This window comes from Pteropus medius, unplaced genomic scaffold (genome assembly GCF_902729225.1).
Source record: "Pteropus medius unplaced genomic scaffold, Ma_sr-lr_union100, whole genome shotgun sequence".
NCBI lineage: Eukaryota > Metazoa > Chordata > Mammalia > Chiroptera > Pteropodidae > Pteropus > Pteropus medius.
The window spans coordinates 28,217,794-28,233,589 of NW_024354500.1; the positions used below are offsets into that span (position 1 = coordinate 28,217,794).

The 15,796-nt window shown below is 32.6% G+C and overlaps 1 protein-coding gene across 1 annotated transcript in view; it reads right to left on the minus strand.

The window, feature by feature from the left end:
* The window catches only part of ZNF451 (zinc finger protein 451), a 70,804-nt gene that overhangs the window by 16,686 nt on the left and 38,322 nt on the right, over window positions 1–15,796 (minus strand). Inside the window, exons 8-13 of the mRNA XM_039852963.1 lie at window positions 11,777–11,930; window positions 11,140–11,287; window positions 6,336–7,939; window positions 4,356–4,499; window positions 3,198–3,328; window positions 2,164–2,350 (exon numbers count right to left, since the gene is read on the minus strand). Coding sequence (XP_039708897.1) covers window positions 2,164–2,350; window positions 3,198–3,328; window positions 4,356–4,499; window positions 6,336–7,939; window positions 11,140–11,287; window positions 11,777–11,930 — 2,368 coding nt within the window. The remainder of the gene's footprint in view (window positions 1–2,163; window positions 2,351–3,197; window positions 3,329–4,355; window positions 4,500–6,335; window positions 7,940–11,139; window positions 11,288–11,776; window positions 11,931–15,796) is intronic.

Consider the following 15,796-nt stretch of genomic DNA (forward strand, 5'->3'; position numbering starts at 1 on the left):
CCAAGTATCCATGGATGGATAAATGGATGAGCAAAATGGGGTATATACATAGAATAGAATATTATTCAGCCTTAAAAAATGAAATTCTCACATGTTATAATATAAATGAAACTTGAGGACATTATGCTAAGTGAAATAAGCCAGTCACAGAAAGACAAATGCTGTATTTCACTTATATGAGGTACTTAGTGTAGTCAAAAACAGAGACAGAAAGTAGAATGGTGGTTGTCAGGGCCTTGGGGGAAAGGGGATGGGGAGTTATTCTTAAATGGGTACCAAGTTTCAGTTTTGCAAGATGAGAATAATTCTGAGGATGGATGATGATCATGGTTACACAACGTAAATGTAGTTAACACCACTGAACTGTACACTTCAGTTAAGATGGTAAGACTTATGTGTATTTTACCATGATAAAAAAATTGGAAAGTAAAAAAAAAAAAACCTAGTGGCTAGGAATATTTACAGTAGTAATAAAAAACAGCTGCTATTTATTGAGCACATACAGTGCTTTATATGCTGTGCTAGATACTTTATATATATCACTAATTCTTACAACCTTAAAGATAAGAAAAGTGAGACTCAGAAAATGTAACTTGACTGAAATCAGCTAGGAAGCAGCAAAGTCAGCGTTTGAACCAAAGCCAATGACCTTCTTTATGCACTGCATGATCTCTGCATTTCATAAAAATTCAGAATAAAGTACACATGTACCCCCAAAGAGCAGTAAGTTCAAAAGAGCAATGATTATTACTGAGTGATTTAAAAAAAAAAAAAAAAGAGTATAAGAAGCATTCAGAAGTAAACAATCGGCATATAACAGTAACCTATTCTCTCACCTCCAACCCTGATATACCCATGCAGATCTATTCATATGCAGCTCTCATTCCAAATAAAGTTGAAATAAAGGCAAATTCATACAGGTTTCACATTCTAAATTGCAAAAGAAATGTTTCCAAAAGCATCAGCAAAAGAGAAGAAAAAGGGGGCTGGCCTATGGTGCAAAAGGTAAAAAGTATTTTACAGAATATTAAATAAATGGTAAAGACTGGGAAAGGGATGGCAAAAAAGTGAAAGAAAAAAGAGATTCTAAAAAAAAAAAGCCAAAGAGAGAAAAAACAAGTGAATGAAAACAAAAATTACAGAACAGAAAGATAAAATTCAATACTAAGATATGCAAAACAGCGTTGATTTTCCTTTAAAGAGCACAGTTGAGTTAGATTAATGATCCCTAACTTTGTTGAAGTGAATCAATCCACTGTAATGTGTGATTACAGCAAAATTCTTCAGAATGGGTTTCTAATCAAAATGTGGCTCTGGGTAAGTTCAAAGAAAAAAACAGCTAGGAGGCAAGCAGAGCTGGAAAATTTAAAGGCACATAATAAAAATGCCCCAAAGTAGTCAGCTTTTCATTGAGGTCATTCATTAATATATTCAAATCTTACTCATGGCTATAAATTTTTAGGATATTTAAAAATTATTATTCTCTTCTACCACATTTATTTCAGAAATCATGAAAAAAAAATCTTTCTGAATCCCTAGAATGTCATTCTTTCTTACATACCAGTTAGTGAAATTGGGCATCAGTACTGCCTTTCTTTGAACAACCTCGGAAAGGTAGAGCAGAGTGTGTTAAGTCCCAGGAATAAGATAAGAAGTACCTACCCCTTCTAAGGAACTAAAGATCTTTCGGGGCTTCACTTTTGTCATTGTTAACCTCTTAAATGGTCTTTTTTGCGGTGGGAAGGAGGAGTGGAGAGTGTGGTACTGCCATATTATTATTTATTGCTTTCTGGTTTCACCTGTAAGACTTTCCTTTTTGAAAAATTAAAGATGAATTTGGAATTTTAGAAACAAATTGAAGATCTGGATTCTGAGGTTTACAAAGTTGTACTAACATTATTTCATACCATGAATATATGTTATATACGTTAATATAGAGTTTGTCTCTTAGTTCAAAAAGACTCCAGAAAATTATAAATTCATCCTCTTTTAAAACACTAAAGAATGAAAGTGAGATAAGGAAAAATAAATAAGATAGAAGTATGAGAGCATGATGTTTAGTAAGCAGCCAACAGTACACTAGTGGACAGCAGTTTATTGGTTTCTCTCAGCAGTGAAGTCTCCTCCTCTTGGATGGTCTGCACTGTGACTGCAGCTGCATACCTTTGGTGGTATCGGATATACTATTTAACAAGGCACACATCATATCTCCCTCTAAATGGTGAGGGTTTAGTATATGTGCTGGCCTCTGAGTCTTCTTAAATTGATTTTCTAGCTCCAGAAAACCTTGATCTCCTGAGAGGATGGTGAAAGGAATTTGCTTGGGTAGTTGTTCATCTAGACGGCCAGCCTAAGTTGGAATAAATGGCATATGTTGATGAAAATTAGCATTTGAGTTTCAAATCAAGTTACATATATTTCAGAATGAACGCATACCTAGTAAGATATATTTAGCTTGTTCCCCAGCTCCCACCAAAGATCTCCTTCGTAAATGAAATATACCATACTTAATCAAATATAAAATGTTATCAATTATTATAAGCTAGCTTATGTGCCACTAAGAAAGAAAGAAAGACCAAAAGTCCAATAGGAGGCCCCCTCATAAAGCTGAAGTGCTTTAAATCAACTATAGAGAAAAGGTAGGCAATGTAATTTGCACACTCAATCTTGGCACTGGATAGGTAGAAAAAGAAATCTCTTGTGGTTTAAAACATAAGCATCAGTCAACAAGTTTTCAGAGTAAATTCATGTTGTAAGTGTGATACATAAACCCATTAAGCAGAGACTTTAAACTGTGTCTCAGGTTGGTAATTTCTCTAGGTGACTGGCAGAGACAGAAGCAAATGCAAATCCCATCTAGCCAACAATGATTGTTCAGGTGCCTCTCAATTTCAGAGACGTTGAAATGTGAAAGTGTCTCAGTAACTTCGAGTACAGTGTCATCTCTTTATCATTTATTCCATAAAAAGTTTAAGGTCTACTATGTGTAGCTTAGATTCTGCTAGGAGTTAGGGATAAAGCAGTAAATAATTATGCTATGGGCTCCTGCCCGCATAGTAGTCATAAGCAGAACATGATACAGAAGGTTATATGAAAATATACCATTGAAGAATGACCTACAGTGTCATTATGATTAAAGCGAAAAAAATCCAAACGGGTCCTAGATTCACATTAGTTTGAATAAAACAAGAACTCACATGCATACATATGGCAAAATCAGCAGCATCTTTTCTTTTACTACAGCGTGGATGAAGGAAGAAGCATCCAATCCTATTCAGGTAATTATAGATCTTACAATTGAGTGGAGGCTTCCAATTGGTGTTTCCTCCTGTTATTTTTAGAAAAGGCATGATAATCAAATGGTAGAAAAAGTCATGATAGAAAAAGAAAAGAACACTAGATACAATTGAAAATTCTATCAAGGAAAAACACATACTAGAAAAAAAAGTGCTAGAGAAAAAGTACCAGGTGAGAATGCAGAAGAACCCAGTTCTAATGCAGGTTATCATCATTTTGTTACTTTACAATCTTGGGAAAGTAGAACAACCTCCCTGAATCTACCTATTTATCTGAAAACTCACAGTGATCTTAAGGAGAATCAAAAGTAATGTGTAAAAATTCTTTGAATGATATCATTCTATATGAATGTAAGCATTAGTGGTTTTTTACAAATAAGTCAAGGCTGTTTAGTGGACAGTTATGACGAGCAATCAGTAAAGTCAGACTTACTAAAAGCCTGTACTGGCTAATTTATCCAGATTGATATGTTTCTATCTTAAATTCCAATCCTCTTCATATGCTGTTTCCTATCAAACATGAAGTATATTAGATGCTCATTATACTAAACTATAAATCAAAGAAGTCTCTCTCCATGGTTTGGTCAATGGTTTGTAAAGAGATTTAGATGAAGATGCACATTTATGAATAATTAACATACTAACATAATTGCCACAAGGCCTAAGCTCAAAAGCTAACTGCTATTTATTAGTTTTAAACTTTGGGAAAAATAAAAACTTCTCAGCCTACTTCCTTATATTTTAAAGGGGAGATAACTATAATAATTAGTAAGCATGTATTAGTACCAAATATAGTACCTGGCACAATGTAGGTATTGAATAAAGGCTTTTTCGATCCGTATCTAAAGATCCACAAACTTTGGGCCATCAAATAGAACATTTACCACAGAGAAATGTAAAGAGAAAAATATTCTAGCAGAGTAACTATAATGCAAAGTGACAATATTCCAATTATGTTCCTGTGTTCTATTCAGGAAGGTTCAAGAGGAGTCCTTTAAAGTGAACCATATTCTAAGGGGAAAACAGAGAAATTGCCTCAAATGTTTTTATTAACCATACCTTGAAAGCCCCAAATAAATGTTCCTTGGTTAAGATGCCCTGGTAGATGACCAAAAAAGTTTGACCAGTTATCAAAATCTACAAAGACTATATGAGTCATGGTTCTCAAGTAATCCAAATCTGGAAGCTCAACAACTTCTTCATCTAAGAAAGAAACATTTACATGAATTTGGTAAGAATTAGCTAGAAACATTTTAATTTCTCAAAAGTTTAAAAGATATCAGAGAACTAATATGCAAAATATTAATCTTATGTTATTCATTTCTAGCTAAACCTTTTCATAAAGTCCAAACCTATACATGATGCAGTACATTTAAATCAAATAAAAAATATTCTGAATATTTCAGAAATTTGATTATATATCCTTTCTAAAACCACAGGCTATTGATCCTAAGAATTTTTTTTTAATGTCATTTATAAAAGTAATTTTTTTTTAAAACGGTGTACTAGAAGAACTAGAAGACAAAGTTTTAAGGCTAAATAACCCAAAAATTGCATTATCATCAAAATAAAATGTCAAGGTTACCTGCTATAAACGTTCTCCCTATAAGAATTTTGTTATTTTCCTAACCTAGACTGATTTATTAGTACTCCTCTGGCTCTGTGGTTAAACACCTCATAGAGCAGAAATGAGGTAACCTACAACGCTGTTATATCATAAGGTGGTGCATTACAGGTACCAGTGGCACTTCAGCACCATTCGCCACAAACATCTTTCTTGGTTCTCAGGTTCTTTCACCTTCCACCATTCTCCAACTTTCATTCTCCTTTATTTTCCTCCTTTCTACCTTAAAGTTTCTAGTGGCAGCAATGCAAACCTTAAGATATTAAATTATTTTTAAAACACATAGTTTCTCCTCTATCCAATGGAGATGCTCTCAAATACACGATGCATCCCCTCCCATTTCCAAGCCACCTATCACCTTGTCTTTTCTTAAAATTCTCAGCCATTCTCAGATTTAGATACTAGAATCATGTTCTATCGAAGACCAACACAAATTCCCAAAAAGTAATCAGAAGAGCAAAAGAAAAGTACAAGAGAACAAAAATGGTATGACCGCTGTTTCACAGTTTGGAGTAGAGTTAAATGGATCTGTAGTATTTCATTTAATCATTTCTTACATAAAACATGCCATGGCTAAAGGTGATGTTGATACCTACATGTCCTATAGAGTGAGCCTGTAAAAATTCAAAGTTTCATAAAAAATATTTTATTAACCAAAATTTTCACATATCCTCATCGTCTCCGCTCTTAACTTACTGAGTTAATATTTAAAAGGATATAGACTTAAAATTATATTCTAGACAAAATAAATTATACTCTAAACAAAATAAAAACATTGCAGTCTTCTAGACTTATCTAACCTTATCATATGGAAGAAGGAAAGTCTAGAGTAAGTAAAACAGGGGGATCCTTACCTCATATCTTTCCATGGTTTCTTGCTACCACTTGTAACTCTACTTCTAATTCCTATTTTAACTGTAAGTAAAAGTTATGCTTCCAAGATAATCATAACAAAAATATACAAATTCTAAAGTGAACTTCAAGATTTCTCACAGAATAAAGCCAAAATAGAAACAAAAGAATTCACTTGATTTATCATCTTTTGAATGAACCAAAATCTAATAATATGTTCGGGATAACTTTCAAATTCTACTTTCAGAAACACTGTCGATTTCCTTCATCTCTCAAAATTCCCAAGCCTTTTGTAAAAGAAAAGAAAATCTTATCTAAACTACATATTATTTAAAGCTAACATATATTCTTTGTCCCCTTAAGTTTAGAGAATGGCTGGCTAAATGTAGTAGCTACATTCTGGCTAAAAAGCATATGCTACAGTAATTAACATATCATCCTATTATGTTTCTTGCTTCAAAACTGAATCATTATTAGCTTCCACAAAACGATGGCTACAATACATGTATATTTCTATATTAATATGTGAAATTTGCACAGACATTAGAGTTGTAAAGCCATACCTATATTCTGATAGCTTAGGTCATTCTCGGCTCCTTTCTCCGTGTCTGAATTTTTTGGATAGCTTACTGCCTGTTTCAGTTTTCTCTCTGTACGTGAGGCACTAGCAGCAAACTTGTACGGGCTTGTTTTTTCAGATCCAAAATGAGCCACACTGGGTTTCTGTAAGAAGCAATGTTTTCTATGGAAGTGCTGCTGAGCACTCTCGGGATCATGAAATGCTTTGGTGCAGGTGCCACACTTGATCACATACTGTTGCTCCTCCTCCTCGCTCTTTAATTTGTGCACTTGACGGATATGAGTGTTCATGTCGGCAACATTCTGTGCTGTTGCTGAACACAAACTGCAGCGAAACCACAGTTTGCCCTTATCCAGCATGATTTGAAGACATTTACTATAATCTTCCTTTCTGTTGACTTTGCAGATGTAACTCTCACGGCAACCACAGGTTAACAGGTTACTGGTCTCTATTACTGAATAATCATTCTCAGTTTTAATTGAAGTTTCAGTTTTTTCTGACACAAACACATAATCTATGCCATGATGCTCCTTGTAATGACTCAAAAATGCTTCTTCCACATTAAAGGTAAGATCACAAAGCCCACAGAAGTATTTAATATTTATTTCATTGTCATGCTCATCTTGGCAATGTCGATATAGTGTTTCTATCTTGTGAAAAGTCTTTTTGCAATGAGCACAGCTGTATCTGTGAAACTGGTGACTTGCTAAAGACATGCAGTGCTGTTTCACACATTCTTGGGAATCAAACATATCTTCACAGATTCGGCATTGCCATTTGCCCCTTGGAGGATTGTTTGCTGGGGAATGGTCAATAATAGTAATCGTTGAAGAAGGATTCTTAGCAGCCAAATTACTCCCCATTGTTGTAGAGGATGACGGCAAAGTTTCACTTTCTACCTCATCCATCTCATAGAAATATCTGTGACCATTATGAAATTCAGTCACATGTGCCATAATAGTCTCTTTCCTTGTTAACTCCTTTTTGCATGTCCGACACCAGAAGAGAAAGTTATTTAAATGGGCGCCTCCATGAATCCTGCTCATATGTAAACGAATGACTCCTAAATCTTCACACACCTTTCCACACACCACACACTTATAACACATTGTATTTGCTGAGAAAACGTGCTTTTCTACTAAATCTTCACTTGGGAATCGTTCATGGCATTCACAAAACCAGGTTTTAATAACTGACTTTTCTTTCTGGGCACAAACCATACCTTCGTGGCTTTTACCTTCTAAATTCATCTTTTTTTTTGGAATGGTGCTGTAGTCTTGTGAGCTAGATTCTTGAAGAGACATAGTTCTTTTAAGTGATGAAAACTTTGATTGATCTAGCAATAGATTCAAGTCAGAAGGAGGTTTGTTCCCTTCACTGCTGTGGCAATAAAGTAAGACTGATTCTTCCATTGAGTTAATCACTCGGACTTTGTGTCCTAAATTCTGCTTGTGATTTCGGGTACTGGTTTCATCCACAAAGACTTGGTTGCAATTTGGACAATAACCTCTTAATATGAATTTCTCTGCAACCTGGGCAATGCTTTTCTCAGCTACAGCTACAGGACCAGCATTTCGACAACGAACTCTAAAGTGGATAAGAAAAATAAACTCTTTCATAAGTATTTTTTAAATAGAGTATCTCTGCTTTTATTGCAGGAATTACAAAACAAACAGTGTATACATAAGCACTAAAAGGTATTTTAGAAAGATAAAATATTCTAGCATCTCAAAATACCTGAGTATTACCTACATTTTGTCTCTTTCTATCCTATATACAAAAGGGTAAAACTAGAGTCAAAATATCCAAAAAATTCAGACAAACTTCAGAGAGCTAAAAACAGTATCGAATGCACTGATAGAGGACCTATGATAATTACACTGTGTAGAGGAACACTATGGTAAGATTCTCAATAATCTGATACCTACTCTTTAATAACTGATTTACTTTATGTCAGGAATATGCTATGCCCATAGCTGCTCTTATACTAAAGAATCAGGCTCAATTAAGACTGCACACAATTCCAAAAATTAACTAAAAATAAATCAATTTCTCAAGGGGAAAAGAAAAATGGAACTGTGCTTAAACTGTCTTACTTTCACTACTAAACCAAAAAAAAAAAACAGACCTGCTACCATTCCATGTATTTAATATATTTTAAAAGTGGGAAATTATATAAAGTATGGTCTTTAGTTATAGTGGAATTAAATTAGAAACAAAAAATGATAATAAAAATATCTAAATATTTGGAAATTATATCCCTAACGCTTTAGAAGTTAAGCAACACATTTCTAATAAATCTATGGGGTCAAAGAAAAAATATCAAAAAACAAAAGGTAAAATATTTTTAACTTAATAAAAATGAAAACAACTTATCAAAATCCGAGGGATGCAGGTAAAGCAATGCTTAAAGAATTTATAACTTTGAATGTTTATACAGAAAAAGAAGGCCCAAAGTTAATCAAAACTTCTACCTTGAGAAGCTAGAAAAAGATAAGCAAATTAAACCCAAAGTTTAAAGAACAGAAATTTACAAAGTAAAAAATAGGCAAATAACAAAGAATCATCAGCGAAATCAAATGCTAGTTGTTTTAAAGATCAACGAAAATTTGTTAAGATATAAACATAAGAGCTAAGAAAAGCTTTTTAAAAAAATAATGAAGTAAACAAAATATATTCCTAAAGCAAGAAGCAAAAGTTTCTCAGATAGGAAAGAGAAAACATAACCATATCAATTTTATAAAAATCAATAAATTACACTTCATGAGATTAAAAGCTTCTGCTCATTAAAAGCCATCATTAACAATATGAATATGTAACTAGACTGGGAAAGAATATATTCACAGTACACATATCTGACAAAAGATTTATATCTAAAATATATAAAGAATCCCAACTCACTAAAGGCAAATAATTCATTTTCTTGAAACAGGCAAAAGACTTGCAGACACTTCACAAAGATAAATGAATGGCCCAAAAGTGCATGAAAAAGTGCTCAATATCATTGTTCATCAGGGAAATGTAGATTAAAACCATAATGAGACACTCAAAAGAACAGCTAAAATGAAAATAACTGGTAACACCAAACCATGGTAAGGATGTAAAATAACTGGAACTCTCATACCTTGCTGGTAGAAATGCACATTAGTACAAACACTTTGGAAAAATATTTAGTAGTTTCCTATGAAACTAAATACACAACTACTCTTTGACCCAATAGTTCCACTCTTAGATATTCATCCAAGAGAAATGAAAATATATATCCATAAAAAGACTTGTACAAAATGTAAATAGCAGCTTTATTTACAATAGGTAAAAACTGTAAAAAAAATCCAAATGTCCATCAACATGAGAATGAATAAACAAATTGAGCTATATTTATACAATAAAATACTACTCACCAATAAAAAGGAACAATGTGCTAATCAATATAAACATATACTATGACAAACACAAGAGTATACACTATACTGTTCCATTTACATGAAGTTCAAGAGGAGATAAACCAATGTAGAGTGAAAAAAATATCAGAATACAGATTGGGGGTGAAGGGGTGGAAAATGGGAGGAGACATAATGGAACTTTCCACAGAGAGGGAATATATTTTGATAAAAATGTAAGTTAAACGGATGTATCCATTTGTCAAAACTGTGAAAGTTAAGATTTGTACAGCTGAACAAATTTAAATTCTACCTCAAAAATAAACAAAACTTTTAAAAGGGGAGTAGGGACTAATCCGATGAATAAAGAAAACAAGAATGGCAGTGTTATTATTAAAGCTGGGTGATGGGTAAATGGAGGTTCGTTAAACTAGTCTATTGACTTCGTATAAACATTTCCATAATAAAACATTAAGAATAAAAATAAAAGCAGAACCAGGATTTAAACTCATGAAATATAAGTCAGAACCAGGATTGCTAACCTCAGTAATTATACTGAGTATATAGAGAGTAATTATACTCTGCAGTCTTAGTTTTATCAAGACATATAAATACTTCAGTTTGCGAAAACAATTGTTCTATTTAAACAAATACAATTGTAAATAAACTTTCAATACATTTTAAAGAAATAACAGGAAAAAAACTTCATGCGATAAACAGAAATTTTATAATTGACTAGGTATTTGATATTAAAAAACTTAATTTTTAAGCTGGGATAACATTTTTTAGAGTCTTTATCATTTATATATACATATTAAAATATTTACAGATAAAATGACATGATTTGCTTCAAAATAATAAGTTGCAGGAGGTGAAAATATAAATGAAACACCACTGCCATGTGTTAATAACTAGTGAAGGTGGATGAAAGGTATATAGGGGTTCATTATATTATTCTCCTTACTTTTGTGTATTGCTTGATAATTTCCATCGAAAAGACCATAAAAAAAATCATACTAAAATCTTCTTGATTATTTGATAAATTTGGCCTTTCACTGAAATTTAATCTTTCACATGTATATAATACTTTCCATTCTGGTTGACTTAAAGCCAAGGTTCTATTTTAAGCCTCTCCTCCCTACACATACACTTATAGAACACACAGGAAAATTATTCACAGATCTTAGAAATGTTAGCTCGTTTTACATTCACAGCAATATCAATATATCCACTTTTCCCACGCTTCTAATTTCTCTCAATTTGCTAATTTTGTTGATTTCCAGGCAAATGTATATGTTCATTTTAAAAGGAGAGAAACATGGAATAGAAAAGTATTTGTTAAATCTTACTGGTGAAGAGCTTGTTGGGCAGGATTCCCTTACAGCCTAAGACTAGACCTGTACAAACCTGAAATGGGCAGTGAGCTCCATGTGGGAACGCAGTGTCTGGTGGCAGGCCACACATTTAACTTGAAATGGAACATCTTTGCACAGAGAGATCAAAAGTTTCTTTGCAAAAGATGGAAATGATATTGGATGTGCTATTCCCTTGCCATCTGAAAGATAAAATAAACTATAACTTGCAAAGATTTGAGCAGAGAGTGATCCAACCTCCCCACCCCCTGCCTTTGCCTTTCTCAACATCAGCTGAAGTAAAATATTTATATGACAAAAATCTTAAGGAATTAATTTTCTAGCCTTAAGTTTAAAAGATGCTGAACTCATGCTCAAATTAAAATTAGAGTCCAATACAGAAAAAAAAAAAAAAACAACTTTCCAGATAATCATGGATATAAAAAAACATTCTGAATAAATGTTCTCTTCCTAAGTTTCTCTTCATTCTTCAAAGTAAGTAAACCTTGCTCTTAGGTACAGATAAATATTGATAATCTTCTTTTGGAAAAAAAATTAAAATAAAAATCTTTCACTTTCCTGGGTTTTAAACTAATGTGAGAATAAATAACCTCAGGAATTATCTCAGAAGTATGATAAATCAGTAAAAATTAAAGAAGTTTAATAATTTTCAGAAAAGAGTATAAACATACCACCCAGTTTAAAACGCTGATGGAAATGATTCTTTCCAGACATATGCTTCAAACACTCATCCTTGCTGCTAAAAAGAAGGAAGCAACCTGGACACGCAAAACACTGAATAACCTGAGGAAGAAGGTTGTTTTTATGTCCATCATCTGCAGCTTCCTAAAATATAAGGCAAAGCTTTATTATACACATCTAAAATAAATTGATATTTGGTTTCTTAAAATCAATTTTCAAATGTTTATTATTTATTTAGAATATTATCTATCAGTTTTTAACATGAAAATTTTTCTTTCCTGAGTGTGAAGTATGGAACTTATAAATGAGGTCCCATATATGAAAATAAAATTTTTTCCTTGAAAACAAATTACAATCATCTGTCTGTGACAATAAATGTACAAGTACATTTGTTTTCTATATATATTTTCTTTTATAAATACACATCCATTTGGAATATTATATAAATGTATAAATGTTTTCACATCACATATTTTTTGTTTTGCTTTGTTCAACTCTACTCTGCAATATAACTTATGTTTACATATACGTATCCATAAGTCATTCCATGCTTAATAATTTACAAAATATATATATAAATAAATATACAAGAGGGATTGCATTGTTTCAGCAAATATTGTCAACTTACAGACTCTTCTGCTTCTTAGTTTTCTTATTCCACGATACTTAATGGAAATCCCTAAAAATCAACTGGCATAGCTTTAATTCATTCTTCCTAATGGTGGCAAACTACTCCATGTTTTGGATCTAGTCGAGTATTCATTTTTAGGCCTTTTTTTTTTTTGGTAACTATTAACAATGATGTTGTAAACATTCTTGAATATATATCTTTATTTGTTGGTGCTTTTCTCTTCTCTGGAGTGGCCCCATTGAGTTCAAAGTTGTATTATTTGAATTGTATGCTTGCTTTTCAAAATAGCTATACGAATTCACATGTCTCCTAGAACTAAATAAGCCTGGCAGTATAGCTATTATGAAACTTTTTTTCATTTTTGCAGTCTGACAGATGTTGTGATATTCACTGTTAATTTGCATTTCCTGTCTATTAGTGAGTTTAAGCATTTATTTATACAATTCTCTGGATATTCTATATTCTGTGGATTGCTTATTCATATTCTTTAACCTCATGTTTATTGGTTTTGTTTTCTCCCCTTCTGGTCAACTTGTATCATTCTTCATTATTGAAACTCTACGTCTCATCCTCCATTTTGCAAATATTTTTCAAATATCTGTCAATTAATTTTGCATATGCTCACTTTAAAATTTTAACATAGTCAAACAGGTCTGTCTTTTCTAGGGTCTAAGTTTCCAAACTTAGTTAAGAGCCTCTTTTTTCCAAAACTGGAAATATTTTTAAGTGTATACTTGTGTATGTTTATATGTATATGTATGTGTGTGTGTGCTTGTATATTAATAGAGTTTAACTTCTTGTTAACGGTCTTTAGAATAATAGCCTTAAAAGGTGTACTGTGTCTTTTTACATTTACTATCTTAAATTTACATTAGGGATATCAAAATAGTTTGTGTAGTCTTATGAGATACAACGGGAGGAGAAATAGCAAATTTATATTTATAATGAGGACATGTCATGCACCATATTAGGATTCAAAATGCGCTTTTCCATTTAATCCTTATAAAAACCCCATGAACTATTCTTTTCATTATTTACAAATAAGAAAACTGAAATTTAGGCAAGTCAACAAAATTACCAGTTCCTTCAACCAAAGTGTAATCTTAGAAGAGACAAAGCTACCATTCAAACATAGTTTTATATCTTTGGTTATAAATTCTATGCTCCTTCCACTGTTCCCCACTGTGTTTTAATTCGGTGGGTGCCACATAGAAGATAACACCCAGGAAGATATTTTGCATTTCAATTACAAGGTTCTAAGTGGTAAGGGCACCAAAGGCATTTACTAACCACCAATTTATACAAATATTCCTTAATTCTAAACTAAGAAAATAATTTTTAGTTCAATTGTGAGTTATAAAGAGATTCAATATAAAGCTTATTTAAATTATTTGCTCAATAGAACAAAAATGCAATTCTACATAAAATTTTATTGGATTATACCTATTACATATTTGCAAATACCATCTACAAACTGGGGGGAGGAATGGGAAATGGAATGTCTGGTAAGTTAAAGTACTCAGTTTCTTTTTACCATGATAAATCTGGCTACATTAAAATAAAATATACCATAAAAATTTGTGTGTGTGTGTGTGTATATATATGTATATATATATATAAAGTAGCATATATATGTATATATGCTATATATATGTGTGTATATATATATGTGTGTATATATATATATAAAGTAGCATAACAATAAGATACTACTTCATATCCACTAAAATGACTATTTTGAAAGACAGACAATAAGTATTGGCAATGATGTGGAAAAATTGGAACCCGCATTCATTGCTGCTGGGAAAGTAAAATAGTATATAGGGTGTCGAATTAACAGCTGGGCAGTTATTCAAAAAATTAAGCATAATTACTATACAACCCAATAACTTAACTCATCAGAGAAGTGAAAACATATGTCCACACAAAGACCTGAACACTTGTTTAGAGCAGCATTATTTACAACAGCCAAAGTGAGACCAACCCAAGTGTTCATCAACTGGATAAACCAATAAACAAAATGCAGAATATAGCCATACAATGAAACATCACTTGACAACACAAAGCCATGAGGTACTGATACATGCTACAACATAAATGAGCATTGAAAATTATTATGGTGACAGAATCTTATCACAAAAGGCCACATATTCTATGACTCCATTTATATGAAATGTCCAGAAAATGTAAAACCATAGAGGCAAAAAGTAGTTTATTGGTTTCCTAGGGCTGGGAAGGATAGGCTAGCAAGGGGAAAATAACCTTTGATGATAGAATGGCCCTAGAAACAGATGAGAAGCAATGGTAGTACCTATTGATCCACAAGTGACACTGAGGCACCCTGGAGCTTATAATGTGTCTACCACCACCACCACCACCACCACCACTACCATCAAAAAGGGAGCAAAGCTGAGAAGCTATTTAGTGATATATCCATTAGATGACTTTGTGTCAAAAAATACTAGACACTTGCTACTTAGTATGACCCAGGATCAGCAGCACTGACATCACCTAGAGGCTTGTTAGAAATGGCCCCACCTCAGATCTCTTATGTCAGAAATCTGCATTTTAACAAGATTCCTGAGTGCTTTGTTTGTACATTAAAGTTTGAGAAGCACTAGTCTAGTCAGAACAAATTGGAGATGAAAGGAAAAGAGGAGGCAAGCAAGGAAAATTATGAAAACTGGATAATTTCACTCTCTTTCCTTGAAGAATGCCATCTTCACAAAACAGAATTCATAGGTATACAATCTTCTAGCGACCTCTTCTGGCTGATTCAAGATAGACAATTACAATCTAAAGCATACTACTTTCCTTTAGAGTCCTTGTGACACATTCCAAAGAATAAGCAATAAAGAGAGCTAATCGAGAGCTATATCATATCAAATATGATAAACACTCATTACAGATTTCCATATTACATGGATTTGCATATACCATGAATCAACTCATGTCCTTTGAAATATAGCACTTAATGAGTTATATAAGACAGCCTTTTAAATGCTAGATCTATTTCTTAATATTAGCATTAATAAAATAATTGTTATTTACTACATGGCTCCAATGTTTTAGCAGGCAGTGAAAGACAGTGGACTTAAGAATAAGGTTCTAGTTCTCATCATGTGACTAACTCACAGAACATCTTAAATACGGTAAGTTAATTTCACAGAGCAACTCCATAAAAGGAAGGGTTTCTCTAATAATCTTTTGGATTTCTGGCTTTCAGCTATCAAATTCCTGCCCATGATAATTTAATGTTCCAAATAATTTTATTCTCCATAGGCAATCACAATTTTGATTCTTTAGTGTATCACTGGTGAATACAAGCTTAAGAGCAGCAAGAAAGCACCTACATTGAACTCCATGGTTCTCTAGAAAA